This window comes from Pseudophryne corroboree, chromosome 4 (assembly GCF_028390025.1).
Source record: "Pseudophryne corroboree isolate aPseCor3 chromosome 4, aPseCor3.hap2, whole genome shotgun sequence".
NCBI classification, from domain to species: Eukaryota; Metazoa; Chordata; class Amphibia; order Anura; family Myobatrachidae; genus Pseudophryne; species Pseudophryne corroboree.
Genome location: NC_086447.1, coordinates 921,120,324 through 921,136,212, shown reverse-complemented (window position 1 = coordinate 921,136,212; position 15,889 = coordinate 921,120,324). Strand labels below are relative to the sequence as shown.

Below are 15,889 nucleotides of genomic sequence, written 5' to 3'. Positions count from 1 at the left end.
CTTTACTGCTTGTGTTGTGCATGTTCCTTGTGGCTAAAGGTTTACACTCACAGACGTCTGAGAGGCCATCACATCGAGGGTTAAAGAATATAGGGACATATCCTTTCAATAATACAGCGTGGAAATGGCCGTATAAAAAGGACAATATTAATTCAATGTCTACACATAGGACATGGGAGTGAGGGAAAACTTTTTAGGGCATGTCACCAGTATGGCGGCCATCTTGAAGTCGCCCATTTTGGATACAACTCAAATTTTTTAAAGGAGAATGAATGTGGCCATTTTACACATCGAACAGATGCAGAATTTCATAAGAAAAACAACGCCGTTCTTCATTTTAACGTATCTTAATTCATTCTGGAGTTTTAACTGAGTTTCCTTTTGCAGGCAGTGACATTAATATCTCCTTTTAAAAGAGGGGGTTTCCACACTTATGGACCACTCTGTAGGGAAAAGGGGAACCCACAGGGAAGCCTATCATGATGGAGTTACAGGAGCCCCTGCTAGAGTGCCAGCTCTGAGGGCAAGGCCACAAAATGGCGGCCGGCCACGATGGCGTCATGGCAATGATGAGCACTAGGGGGAGTTGCCAGGAGTTACAATGTCGGCTCCGCCTGGCGGAAGTGACCTCACACGGGGACGTAGCTGCTGCTGCTGCTACAGGAGAGGAGGAAGAGAGAAAGATGTCGGCAGCTGAGGAGGATCGGGGGAGCGAAGGCGGCTCGGGGGGCCCGGGCTCCTCAGGCGGCCAGAGGCCGAGGTCCGCCTCCCCCGGCCCGAACCAGCTCCACCAGAGCAACACCCTGCTCGGCCTGCCCATTGTGGCCATCGAGAACATCCTCAACTTCCTGACCTACGACGAGATCAGCCAACTCCGGCTGGTGAGATGCCCGGGGAGGGGGGCGCTGCTGGGGTGGGGGGCACCGGGGATAGGGGGTGGGGGCATGCACCCCTCTGGGCTGGGGGTCACTGGTGCATTGGGCTACAGGCTGCACCCCCATTATACATCCAGGCTAGGCTTGCATCTGCAAAATAAATTGGTCATATATATATCAATATATATGTAACTGCTGCAGAACCTCTTGTAATTCAGTGGTTGCTTCTGTGCGCGTGTGGCTTTGCTCAGGGCTGGGCAATGAGCGGCCTTCCAGCTGTTGGGGGACTACACACCCCAGCAAGCCCTCGGTTTTGTTACAAATGCATGCTAAACCTTTGGCATGGCATGCTGGGATGTGTAGTTCCACAGCAGTTGGAGGGCCACTTATTGCCCACAGGTAATAGTATAGTAGGAGACGGGCATTTACTGCCAGCTTTGCCCCTCTATTATGCAGGTGCCCATTGAATGCCCCTCTATTATGCAGGTGCCCATTGAATGCCCCTCTATTATGCAGGTGCCCATTGAATGCCCCTCTATTATGCAGGTGCCCATTGAATGCCCTGTCCCCTACATCTTGTTGCTGCATTACCATGGCTGTGCGGTACAGAGTTATGTTGTGGCGCGCCCGTTTTCCTGTTCTGTAGCGGTCCGTGTCTGCCAATATTTACTAAGTACAGGTTGGTGTCTGTCAATGTTTAACTGATGTATGATGTCCCTGTAAATGTTTAATACACAGAACTGAGCTTCAGGGTGCATCTGCAGCCTAAACATTGCAATGTCCAGCCTATGGCATTGTTGGGAATGAGGTACGTGGTGCCTCGGGCCTTGCTGTGGTGACTTCGGTCAGTTGAAAGGGCTGCGCCCACGATTGAATTCAGAAAATGGCTGCCGTGCAGGCTGTAGGCGACACGCGCGCTGTTAGCCGGCGAAGGACTTGCGGATAAATTTCACTGCGTGTGTCTCCAGATTGCGTGGGGGTTTAAAATTGTATTTCTCTCGCATCTACTCTGAAGGACATTGTGTCCGCCATCTTGGGTTTCATGCTGTAACCATCAGAACAGATACAGGTAGTGGACAAAAAAAAGAAAATGACAGTATAAAGTGGCAAAAAAAATTGTTTTCTTTCGTAATATTGGACGTCTGGCATGCAAAGAGACAACATTGCCTACCCATTGGCCTAAATGCTAGGTTGGATTCATGTTTGGTGATTGAGGAGTCCACGTGATATGGGGAAACGGCAGCATCATGAATCTGTTGGCCCACCACATGTACTGCAAGGGTGGTGGTATTGTTGTCCTATGGTGCACCCTTCTGCAACAGTGGGTGAGGATCACTAGGTGCCACTAAGCTGCAATGACCTTGGCTTCGGAAGGAACTCCTTATGCCAAGCCGTAGTGCCCAGCAATATATGGAGCCACCAGAACCCTGAAACCAGCTTGCATGGCTGCAAAGTTCGCTTGGTTGGTGCCACAACCGTGTCTGTTGAGAATATGGTGAATGATGATTCGTGTAAGCATTTTGCCTTCCTCCAATGCTCGGTAGCCTATTGCCTGGACTTCTCCACCCCTGAACTTGCCAGGTGGGATGAGCAGTGTATGTCCTGCAACCCACTACAGTATCCTGCTGTATTGAGTTCTAGGCTGATGCATTTAATGACACTGAGCGTCGGCGCTGCAGGTTATAATGTGCAGTGACCTGCAGCAGCAGCTGGCCCGAATGCATTAGTGCATGGGTTCCGCAGCGCTGGAGTGCGCTCTTTGCTGATGGCAGCTTCTCCTCGGAGCTCCAGTCTGACATCACCGTCAACGTATTTGCATATGAAACATCAAATTTGCTGACTTTGCGGTCTTTAGTATATGTAGGGACAGCCGGGTTGGAGGAATGTATTTAAGGTGGCAGTAAGATGTCTGTTACTGTGTGCTCTAGAATATCTAGACAGGCATAAAACGTCTGTTTTAAAATGTTATTGGAATCTTCAGATGACCCCGCCGTAACTCACTAGCTTCACCATATAATAATACTGTTCTCTATATATACTGGACAGTCGCATCCCATACAACTTTTGTCATTTTGCGCAGAATTGGGCGTGGCCTACGCTCTTCCCCTTCTCATACATACCCCTCCACCTGCCACTGGTACTGCCGGCACTTCCCATATGTCCTGCAATTGGGGCAGGAGTCCTGACATGTGAACTGTCCCCTCCAGTCGTTCCTGATCTGCCTAAATTTGGATCACTTTAAAAATGGTGGCAGCTGTGGGGCTGATTCAGAGGTAGGTGCAATTTCAAGGTTTAACGTAAACCATTTTGTACAGTCGCTACGTACAAAGATGGCAAAATGCATAATTCGATGGCAATAACTTATAGCGGTATATGTTGCTTTTCTAAAATAATTTCTCTTACGTCCTAGAGGATGCTGGGGACTCCGTAAGGACCATGGGGTATAGACAGGCTCCGCAGGAGACATGGGCACTCTAAAGACTTTAGATGGGTGTGCACTGGCTCCTCCCTCTATGCCCCTCCTCCAGACCTCAGTTAGATCCTGTGCCCAGAGGAGACTGGATGCACTGCAGGGGAGCTCTACTGAGTTTCTCTGAAAAAGACTTTTGTTAGGTTTTTTATTTTCAGGGAGCACTGCTGGCAACAGGCTCCTTGCATCATGGGACTGAGGAGAGAGAAGCAGACCTACTTAACTGATAGGCTCTGCTTCTTAGGCTACTGGACACCATTAGCTCCAGAGGGTCGGAACACAGGTCTCATCCTCGCTGTTCGTACCGGAGCCGCGCTGCCGTCCTCCTCACAGAGCCGGAAGATAGAAGCCGGGTGGGTATAAGAAGAAAGAAGACTTCAGAGGCGGCAGAAGACTTCAGATCTTCACTGAGGTACCGCGCAGCGGTAACGCTGCGCGCCATTGCTCCCACATTCACACACACTGACGGCACTGTAAGGGTGCAGGGCGCAGGGGGGGCGCCCTTGGCAGCAATAATAAACCTCAAGGGACACTGGCTGACATATTATATACTGCGGAGGCAGTATATTAAAAAAAAAAAACGCCAGTAGAAAGAATTTGAGCTGGACCGAAGCCCGCCGTTGAGGGGGCGGTACTTGATCCTTCAGCACTAACCAGCGCCATTTTCTCCACAGCACGCTGCAGAGAAGCTGCTCCCCGGACTCTCTCCTGCTGAGCAAGTACAGAGGGCAAAAAACGAGGGGGGGGGGGCACATTTAATTGGCGCAGTGAGTGTATTATTGGTATATAAAAGCGCTGTACAGACTGGGATTTTGTTCCAGTGTCCAATGGCGCTGGGTGTGTGCAGGCATACTCTCTCTCTGTCTCTCCAAAGGGCCTTATTGGGGGACTGTCTCCATATTTATATATCCCAGTGTGTGTGTGGGGGTGTCGGTACGTGTGTGTCGGCATGTCTGAAGCGGAAGACTCGTCTAGGGAGGAGGTGGAGCAGATGATTATGGTGTCTGTCGGCGCCGCCGACACCTGATTGGTTGGATATGTGGAATGTTTTAAATGCAAATGTGACTTTATTACATAAAAGATTGGACAAAGCAGAGTCCAGGGAAAAAGCAGGGAGTCAATCCATGGCTTTGACTGTGTCACAAGGCCCTTCGGCGTCTCCAAAACGTCCCCTTTCACAGATAGCAGACACTGATACCGACACGGATTCTGACTCCAGTGTCGACTATGATTATGCGAGGTTACACCCAAGGGTGGCCAAGAGTATTCAATATATGATTATTGCAATTAAAGATGTTTTGCATATCACAGATGACCCCCTCTGTCCCTGACACGAGGTTTTGCATGTTTAAGGAAAAGAAACCTGAGGTAACGTTTCCTCCTTCTCATGAGCTGAACGCCTTATTTGAAAAAGCTTGGGAACTCCAGACAAACTGCAGATTCCCAAGAGAATTATTATGGCGTATCCTTTCCCCTCACAGGACAGGTTACGGTGGGAATCCTCGCCCACGGTGGACAAGGCTTTGACGCGCTTGTCCAAAAAGGTGGCGCTACCGTCTCCAGACATGGCAGCCCTCAAGGATCCTGCTGATCGCAGACAGGAAACTACCTTGAAATCGATTTATACACATACGGGTGCCTTGCTCAGACCGGCAGTAGCGTCGGCATGGGTGGGTAGCGCAGTTGCAGCATGGGCAGATAACTTGTCATCTGACATTGACACCCTAGATAAGGATAGCATTTTATTGACCTTGGGTCACATTAAGGACGCAGCGTTATATAAGAGAGAGGCTGCGAGAGACATTGGGCTGTTGGGTTCAAGAGCCAATGCCATGGCAATTTCTGCTAGACGGTCCCTGTGGACCCGCCAATGGACGGGTGATGCAGATTCAAAGAGACATATGGAAACTTTACCTTACTAGGGTGAAGTTTTATTTGGGGAGGGCCTCGCGGACCTGGTTTCCACAGCTACCGCGAGTAAGTTTTCTTTTTTGCCTTATGTTCCCCCACAGCAAAAGAAAACACCACAATATCAGATGCACTCTTTTCGGTCGCATAAATCCAGAAGAGGTCGGGGCTCTTCCTTCCTCGCCAGAGGTAAGGGTAGAGGGAAAAGAATGCCTGCTACGGCTAGTTCCCAGGAACAAAAGTCCTCCCCGGCTTCTACAAAATCCACCGCATGACGCTGGGGCTCCACTGAGGGAGTCCGCGCCGGTGGGGGCACGTCTTTGACTCATCAGCCAGGTCTGGGTTCAGTCGGATGTGGATCATTGGGCGATCGAAATTGTATCCCAAGGCTACAAACTGGAATGGAAGTGCCTCCTTGCCGATTTTTCAAATCGGATTTTCCAGCTTCTCCCCCAGAGAGGGAAATAGTTTCAGCTGCCATACAAAAGCTGTGTCAACAACAACAAGTGATTATCAAGGTTCCCCTAATGCAACAGGGGAAAGGGTGCTATTCAACCCTATTTGTGGTCCCGAAGCCGGATGGCTCGGTCAGACCCATTCTGAATCTAAAATCCCTGAACCTGTATTTGAAAAAGTTCAAATTCAAGATGGAATCTCTCCGGGCAGTGATCTCCAGCCTGGAAGGGGGGGGGTTTTATGGTATCACTAGACATAAAGGATGCATACCTTCATGTCCCCATTTATCCCCCTCATCAGGCGTACCTGAGATTCGCTGTACAGGACTGTCATTACCAGTTTCAGACGTTGCCGTTTGGACTTTCCACGGCCCGAGGATTTTCACCAAGGTGATGGCGGAAATGATGGTGCTCCTGCGCAGGCAGGGAGTCACAATTATCCCGTACTTGGACGATCTCCTGATAAAAGCGAGATCGAGAGATCAGTTGCTGAAAAGCGTGTCGCTCTCCCTGAGAGTGCTGCAGCAACACGGCTGGATTCTCAATCTACCAAAGTCACAGTTGATTCCAACGACTCTGCTATCGTTTCTAGGCATGATTCTGGACACGTAAAAGAAGAGGGTTTTTCTCCCAACGGAAAAAGCCCAGGTACTCCAGAACATGGTCAGAGACCTGCTAAAACCAAAAAGAGTGTCAGTTCATCAATGCACTCGAGTACTGGGATAAATGGTGGCGGCCTACGAGGCCATCCCCTTCGGCAGGTTTCATGCGAGGACGTTTCAGTGGGACCTTCTGGACAAGTGGTCGGGGTCCCATCTACAATTACATCAGAAAATAAGCCTGTCCCCCAGGGCCAGGGTGTCTCTCCTGTGGTGACTGCAGAGTGCTCACCTACTAGAGGGTCGCAGGTTCGGCATTCAAGACTGGGTTCTAGTGACCACGGACGCGAGCCTCCGAGGATGGGGAGCAGTCACACAAGGAAGAAATTTTCAAAGACTGTGGTCAAGCCAGGAGGCTTGTCTGCACATCAACGTGCTGGAATTAAGGGCCATATACAACGGTCTACGACAAGCAGAGAATCTTCTTTGTGACCTACCCGTTCTGATTCAATCAGACAACGTCACATCCGTGGCTCACGTAAACCGCCAAGGCGGGATAAGGAGCAGAGTGGCAATGGTGGAAGCCACCAGGATTCTTCGCTGGGCGGAAAATCACGCAAGGGCTCTGTCAGCAGTCTACATTCCGGGAGTGGATAACTGGGAAGCAGACTTTCTCAACAGACACGATCTCCATCCAGGAGAGTGGGGTCTTCATCAAGAAGTTTTTGCAGAGATAACAAGTCGTTGGGGACTTCCTCAAATAGACATGATGGCGTCACGCCTCAACAAGAAGCTTCGGAGGTATTGTTTTAGGTCAAGGGACCCTCAGGCAGTAGCGGTGAACGCCCTGGTGACACCAAGGGTGTTTCAGTTGGTCTATGTGCCCCCCTCTTCCGCTCATCTCAATAATATTGAGAATCATAAGACTAAAAAGAGTGCAGACAATACTCATTGTTCCAGATTGGCCTCGAAGGGCCTGGTATTCAGATCTTCAGGAAATGCTCACAGAAGATCCGTGGCCTCTTCCTCCCAGGGAGGACCTGTTGCAGCAGGGGCCCTGCGTGTTCCAAGACTTACCGCGGTTACGTTTGACGGCATGGTGGTTGAACACCAAATCCTAGCTAGGAAAGGTATTCCGGGGGAAGTCATCCCTACTCTGATCAAAGCTAGGAAGGAGGTAACGGCGAAGCATTATCACCGTATCTGGAGGAAATATGTATCTTGGTGTGAAGCCAAGAATGCTCCTACGGAAGATTTTCAGCTGGGTCGTTTTCTCCATTTTCTACAGACAGGAGTGGATATGGGCCTAAAGTTAGGCTCCATTAAGGTGCAGATTTGGCCTTATCTGTATTCTTTCAGAAGGAATTGGCTTCTCTCCCAGAAGTCCAGACTTTTGTAAAGGGAGTGCTGCACATCCAGCCTCCTTTTGTGCCTCCGGTGGCACCATGGGACCTTAATGTGGTGTTACAGTTCCTTAAATTACACTGGTTTGAACCTCTTCAAACACTGGAGTTAAAATATCTCACTTGGAAAGTGGTCATGTTGTTGGCCTTGGCATCTGCGAGGCGGGTGTCCGAATTGGCGGCTTTGTCTCACAAGAGCCTCTATCTGATTTTCCATGTAGATCGAGCAGAGTTGAGAACTCGTCCTCAATTTCTACCTAAGGTGGTTTCGTCGCTTCATATGAACCAACCTATTGTGGTGCCTGTGGCTACGGGGGACTTGGAGGATTCCAAGTCCCTTGATGCAGTCAGGGCCTTAAAAATTTATGTAGCCAGGACAGCTCGGGTTAGGAAAACAGAGGCTCTGTTTGTCCTGTATGCGGCCAATAAGATTGGCGCTCCTGCTTCTAAGCAGACTAATGCTCGCTGGATCTGTAACACGATTCAGCAGGCTCATTTTTTCGGCTGGATTGCCGTTACCAAATTCGGTAGAGGCCCATTCCACTAGGAAGGTGGGCTCTTCTTGGGCGGCTGCCCGAGGCGTCTCGGCATTACAGCTTTGCCGAGCAGTTACTTGGTCGGGTTCAAACACTTTTGCAAAATTCTACAAGTTTGATACCCTGGCTGAGGAGGACATCCTATTTGCTCAATTGGTGCTGCAGAGTCATCCGCACTCTCCCGCACGGTCGGGAGCTTTGGTATAAACCCCATGGTCCTTACGGAGTCCCCAGCATCCTCTAGGACATAAAAGAAAATAAGATTTTAAACCTACCGGTAAATCTTTTTCTCCTAGTCCGTAGAGGATGGTGGGCGCCCGTCCCAGTGCGGACTATTTCTGCAAGGCTTGTATATAGTTGTTGCTTATATAAGGGTTATGTTACAGTTGGGATCAGTCTCTGGCTGATGCTGTTTTATTCATACTGTTAACTGGTTTGATATATTCCATGTTGTATGGTGTGGGCTGGTGTGTATCTCGCCCTTAGATAACAAAAATCCTTTCCTTGTACTGTCAGTCTCCTCTGGGCACAGTTCTTTAACTGAGGTCTGGAGGAGGGGCATAGAGGGAGGAGCCAGTGCACACCCATCTAAAGTCTTTAGAGTGCCCATGTCTCCTGCGGAGCCCGTCTATACCCCATGGTCCTTACGGAGTCCCCAGCATCCTCTACGGACTAGAAGAAAAAGATTTACCGGTAGGTTTAAAATCTTTTCTCTGACGTCCTAGTGGATGCTGGGAACTCCGTAAGGACCATGGGGAATAGCGGCTCCGCAGGAGACTGGGCACAAAAGTAAAGCTTTAGGACTACCTGGTGTGCACTGGCTCCTCCCCCTATGACCCTCCTCCAAGCCTCAGTTAGATTTTTGTGCCCGGCCGAGAAGGGTGCACACTAGGGGCTCTCCTGAGCTTCTTAGTGAAAGTTTAGTTTTAGGTTTTTTATTTTCAGTGAGACCTGCTGGCAACAGGCTCACTGCATCGAGGGACTAAGGGGAGAAGAAGCGAACTCACCTGCGTGCAGAGTGGATTGGGCTTCTTAGGCTACTGGACACCATTAGCTCCAGAGGGACCGAACACAGGCCCAGCCTCGGAGCTCGGTCCCAGAGCCGCGCCGCCGGCCCCCTTACAGAGCCAGAAGCAAGAAGAGGTCCGGAAAAATCGGCGGCAGAAGACATCAGTCTTCAACAAGGTAGCGCACAGCACTGCAGCTGTGCGCCATTGTTACTCAGGCACACTTCACACTTCGGTCACTGAGGGTGCAGGGCGCTAGGGGGGGGCGCCCTGAGCAGCAATGTAAACACCTTGGCTGGCATAAATACACCACATATAACCCCCAGGGCTATATGGATGTATTTTAACCCCTGCCAGAACTCACCAAAAAGCGGGAGAAAAGGCCGCCGAGAAGGGGGCGGAGCCTATCTCCTCAGCACACGGGCGCCATTTTCCATCACAGCTCCGCTGGAAGGACGTCTCCCTGACTCTCCCCTGCAGTCCTGCACTACAGAAAAGGGTAAAAAAGAGAGGGGGGCACTAATTTGGCGCAGTTTTAATACTAACAGCAGCTATAAAGGGAAAAGCACATTTTATAGTGGTATTCCTGTCTATATATAGCGCTCTGGTGTGTGCTGGCATACTCTCCCTCTGTCTCCCCAAAGGGCTAGTGGGGTCCTGTCCTCTATCAGAGCATTCCCTGTGTGTGTGCGGTGTGTCGGTACGATTGTGTCGACATGTTTGAGGAGGAAAATGAGATGGAGGCAGAGCAATTGCCTATTATAGAGTTGTCACCCCCTAGGGAGTCGACACCTGAGTGGATGAGCTTATGGAAGGAATTGCGTGACAGTGTCAGCTCTTTACGACAGACAGTTGACGACATGAGACAGCCGGCTACTCAGCTTGTGCCTGTCCAGGGGTCTCAAACGCCATCAGGGGCTTTAAAACGCCCGTTACCTCAAATGGCAGACACAGACACGGATACTGACTCCAGTGTCGATGATGAGGAGACCAACGTGACTTCCACTAGGGCCACACGTTACATGATTGAAGCAATGAAAAATGTATTGCATATCTCTGATAATACAAGTACCACTAAAAAGGGTATTATGTTTGGTGTGAAAAAACTGCCTGTAGTTTTTCCTGTATCCGAGGAATTAAATGAAGTGTGTGATGAGGCGTGGGTTTCCCCCGATAAAAAACTGATAATTCCTAAAAGGTTATTGGCATCGTACCCTTTCCCGCCAGAGGATAGGGCACGTTGGGAAACACCCCCTAGGGTGCATAAAGCGCTCACACGCTTGTCTAAACAGGTAGCACTACCCTCTCCTGATACGGCCGCCCTAAAGGAACCTGCCGATAGAAAGCTGGAGAATATCCTAAAATGTATATACACTCACACGGGTGTTATACTGCGACCAGCAATCGCCTCAGCCTGGATGTGCAGTGCGGGCCTGGCGTGGTCGGATTCCCTGACTGAAAATATTGATACCCTAGATAGGGACAGTATATTACTGACTATAGAGCATTTGAAGGATGCATTTCTATATATGCGTGATGCACAGAGGGATATTTGCCGACTGGCATCAAGAGTAAGTGCGCTGTCCATTTCTGCAAGAAGAGGTTTATGGACGCGGCAGTGGTCAGGTGATGCGGATTCTAAAAGGCACATGGAAGTATTGCCTTATAAGGGGGAGGAGTTATTTGGGGTAGGTCTATCAGACCTGGTAGCCACGGCAACTGCTGGAAAATCCACATTTTTACCCCAGGTAGCTTCTCAACCTAAGAAGACGCCGTATTATCAGGCGCAGTCCTTTCGGCCCCATAAGGGCAAGCGGGCAAAAGGCGCCTCATTTCTGCCCCGTGGCAGAGGGAGAGGAAAAAGGCTGCAACAAACAGCCAGTTCCCAGGAACAAAAGCCCTCTCCCGCCTCCGCAAAGTCCTCAGCATGACGCTGGGGCTTTACAAGCGGACTCAGGCACGGTGGGGGCCCGTCTCAAGAAGTTCAGTGCGCAGTGGGCCCACTCGCAAGTGGACCCCTGGATCCTTCAGGTGGTATCTCAGGGGTACAAATTGGAATTCGAGACGTCTCCCCCTCGCCGTTTTCTAAAGTCTGCTTTACCGACGTCTCCCTCAGACAGGGAGGCAGTATTGGAAGCCATTCACAAGCTATATTCCCAGCAGGTGATAATCAAGGTACCCCTCCTACAACAGGGAAAGAGGTACTATTCCACACTATTTGTGGTACCGAAGCCGGACGGCTCGGTGAGACCAATTTTAAACCTAAAATCCTTGAACACTTATATACAAAGGTTCAAATTCAAGATGGAGTCACTCGGAGCAGTGATTGCAAACCTGGAAGAAGGGGACTATATGGTGTCTCTGGACATCAAAGATGCTTACCTACATGTCCCAATTTACCCTTCTCACCAAGGGTACCTCAGGTTTGTGGTACAGAACTGTCACTATCAGTTTCAGACGCTGCCGTTTGGATTGTCCACGGCACCCCGGGTCTTTACCAAGGTAATGGCCGAAATGATGATACTCCTTCGAAGGAAGGGAGTTTTAGTTATCCCTTACTTGGACGATCTCCTGATAAGGACAAGATCCAGGGAACAGTTGGAAGTCGGAGTAGCACTATCTCAGATAGTGCTGCGCCAGCACGGTTGGATTCTCAATATTCCAAAATCGCAGCTGATCCCGACGACACGACTTCTATTCCTAGGGATGATCCTGGACACAGTCCAGAAAAAGGTGTTTCTCCCGGAGGAGAAAGCCAGGGAGTTATCCGAACTAGTCAGAAATCTCCTAAAACCAGGCCAAGTCTCAGTGCATCAATGCACAAGGGTCCTGGGAAAGATGGTGGCTTCTTACGAAGCAATCCCATTCGGCAGATTCCACGCAAGAACCTTCCAGTTGGATCTGCTAGACAAATGGTCCGGGTCGCATCTTCAGATGCATCAGCGGATAATCTTGTCACCAAGGACAAGGGTGTCTCTCCTGTGGTGGTTGCAGAGTGCTCATCTTCTAGAGGGCCGCAGATTCGGCATTCAGGACTGGGTCCTGGTGACCACGGATGCCAGCCTGAGAGGCTGGGGAGCAGTCACACAGGGAAGAAATTTCCAGGGCTTGTGGTCAAGCCTGGAGACATCACTTCACATAAATATCCTGGAGCTAAGGGCCATCTACAATGCTCTAAGCCTAGCAAGACCTCTGCTTCAAGGTCAGCCGGTGCTGATCCAGTCAGACAACATCACGGCAGTCGCCCACGTAAACAGACAGGGCGGCACAAGAAGCAGGAGGGCAATGGCAGAAGTTGCAAGGATTCTTCGCTGGGCGGAAAATCATGTGATAGCACTGTCAGCAGTGTTCATTCCGGGAGTGGACAACTGGGAAGCAGACTTCCTCAGCAGACACGACCTCCACCCGGGAGAGTGGGGACTTCACCCAGAAGTCTTCCACATGATTGTGAACCGTTGGGAAAAACCAAAGGTGGACATGATGGCGTCCCGCCTCAACAAAAAACTAGACAGGTATTGCGGTCTAGGGGGGAAATACCGCACTGGTCTACAAATTTAACGAATAAATATAATAACCAAATAACCAAAATAGTCAAGGGACCCTCAGGCAATAGCTGTGGACGCTCTGGTAACACCGTGGGTGTACCAGTCAGTGTATGTGTTCCCTCCTCTGCCTCTCATACCCAAGGTACTGAGAATCATAAGAAGGAGAGGAGTAAGGACTATACTCGTGGCTCCGGATTGGCCAAGAAGGATTTGGTACCCGGAACTTCAAGAGATGCTCACAGAGGACCCGTGGCCTCTACCTCTAAGAAGGGACCTGCTCCAGCAGGGACCCTGTCTGTTCCAAGACTTACCGCGGCTGCGTTTGACGGCATGGCGGTTGAACGCCGGATCCTGAAGGAAAAATGCATTCCGGATGAAGTCATCCCTACCCTGATCAAAGCCAGGAAGGATGTAACCGTACAGCATTATCACCGTATTTGGCGTAAATATGTTGCGTGGTGCGAGGCCAGGAAGGCCCCTACAGAGGAATTTCAACTGGGTCGTTTCCTGCATTTCCTGCAAACAGGACTGTCTATGGGCCTAAAATTAGGGTCCATTAAGGTTCAAATTTCGGCCCTGTCGATTTTCTTCCAGAAAGAACTGGCTTCAGTTCCTGAAGTTCAGATGTTTGTCAAGGGGGTACTGCATATACAGCCTCCTTTTGTGCCTCCAGTGGCACCTTGGGATCTCAATGTAGTTTTGGGGTTCCTAAAATCACATTGGTTTGAACCACTCACCACTGTGGACTTAAAATATCTCACATGGAAAGTGGTAATGCTGTTGGCCCTGGCTTCAGCCAGGCGTGTCTCAGAATTGGCGGCTTTATCCTATAAAAGCCCTTACCTAATTTTTCATACGGACAGGGCAGAATTAAGGACTCGTCCCCAATTTCTCCCTAAGGTGGTTTCAGCGTTTCACTTGAACCAGCCTATTGTGGTACCTGCGGCTACTAGGGACTTGGAGGACTCCAAGTTGCTGGACGTAGTCAGGGCCCTGAAAATATGTTTCCAGGATGGCTGGAGTCAGAAAATCTGACTCGCTGTTTATCCTGTATGCACCCAACAAGCTGGGTGCTCCTGCTTCTAAGCAGACGATTGCTCGTTGGATTTGTAGTACAATTCAGCTTGCACATTCTGTGGCAGGCCTGCCACAGCCAAAATCTGTAAAAGCCCATTCCACAAGGAAGGTGGGCTCATCTTGGGCGGCTGCCCGAGGGGTCTCGGCTTTACAACTTTGCCGAGCAGCTACTTGGTCAGGGGCAAACACGTTTGCTAAATTCTACAAATTTGATACCCTGGCTGAGGAGGACCTGGAGTTCTCTCATTCGGTGCTGCAGAGTCATCCGCACTCTCCCGCCCGGGAGCTTTGGTATAATCCCCATGGTCCTTACGGAGTTCCCAGCATCCACTAGGACGTCAGAGAAAATAAGAATTTACTCACCGGTAATTCTATTTCTCGTAGTCCGTAGTGGATGCTGGGCGCCCATCCCAAGTGCGGATTGTCTGCAATACTTGTACATAGTTATTGTTAACTAAATCGGGTTATTGTTGTTGTGAGCCATCTTTCAAGAGGCTCCTCTGTTATCATGCTGTTAACTGGGTTCAGATCACAAGTTATACGGTGTGATTGGTGTGGCTGGTATGAGTCTTACCCGGGATTCAAAATCCTTCCTTATTGTGTACGCTCGTCCAGGCACAGTATCCTAACTGAGGCTTGGAGGAGGGTCATAGGGGGAGGAGCCAGTGCACACCAGGTAGTCCTAAAGCTTTACTTTTGTGCCCAGTCTCCTGCGGAGCCGCTATTCCCCATGGTCCTTACGGAGTTCCCAGCATCCACTACGGACTACGAGAAATAGAATTATCGGTAAGTAAATTCTTATTATCCACTTAGAAGAAAAAAATTCAAATAACTTCTAATACTGCTTCTTATTTAAGAGCGACATACTACAAACTTTGCATCAAATGCTATCTACAAACAGACGTACATATCCAATAGGTTATATACAAAAGGTTAGGTAGGCCGTATATAATAAGATGGTCATGTTTTTGTTATATTGCCAGGTGATAACTGATTTTGCACATGTAAAAAGGGGGAATTAAGAAGGAATATATTGTCGTGTAACGTACAAATGAAACGTGTAATTGTTCAGATACATGTAATGCGCAGATATAGCCATGTGTGTCTGCGGGATAATAAAGGTGCAAAAATGCTTCTTTTCCCATTGGAAACCACTCGTATTTCATTTCTTGGTTGTCCCTCCGCAGCCCTGACTGTGTGATTGGTTAGCTGTTCTGTGGCGCGGTAGAGTATGCACGCGGCGCTGTTGTCACGGGTAACGCGGATGGATCAGTTGCCAGATACCTCAGTGTCTGCTGGGAGGTTGATTGGGTGAGGAACAGGGATCATTGATTCGGAGACTGATTAAATACCGCCTCTTTTGCCTCGCACCCCATAGAGGTGTGCAGGAAAATCGTTGATGTACGGCGGCATATCGCCCCCTTTAAACAGTCTGTGTGGTAGAACGAGCACAAGAAGCAACCACTCAAGTTGCCCTTACTGGCTGAGGCTGGTGGAACTACAACACTCGGGGCATGCTGAAGCAGGGTCTGAAAAATGCGGAAGTGCGTCCCAGCTAACGCCATCGTCATTAGTGTAGCTGGAGGCCAATGACTGCTCAGCCAATCGCAAGCTGACGGCATGTAAACACTACTTGCGGTTGGCTGATACCTTCCCATTTGTGGCAAAGGGCTTTATTTGCCCATTGAAACACATGGCCCATTCAAGTGAGTGAGCAACAACAGCGGTTTTGTGCCATGTAAACATGCCGGAAGTGAAACATTGTTTTTTATTTTTTGTTATTATTATATTATTCTTGTGTGTTTTATATTCTGCACCCTCCTGTAAAGATGACCGACTTTGTGATTTGATCCCTACTGCCTATAGCACCATTTTCATGTGCGCCAGTTATAATTCATGTGCGCCAGTTATAAATGACGCCCGCTCTTGTCATTTTGCAATTACTTTGGTAGCTGTAATTAATCACTGAATCAAAATAACCTCTCCTTGCAGCTAGGGGGAGCCCTATACCCCA

The 15,889-nt window shown here is 49.6% G+C and overlaps 1 protein-coding gene across 1 annotated transcript in view; it reads left to right on the top strand.

Annotated features, from left to right (window-relative positions):
- Window positions 1-521: 521 nt before the first annotated feature.
- FBXO28 (F-box protein 28) overlaps window positions 522-15,889 on the top strand; it is a 65,510-nt gene continuing 50,142 nt past the window's right edge. The window contains exon 1 of the mRNA XM_063919010.1: window positions 522-881. Within this exon, the coding sequence (XP_063775080.1) occupies window positions 537-881 (345 nt within the window). The 5' untranslated portion in view covers window positions 522-536. The remainder of the gene's footprint in view (window positions 882-15,889) is intronic.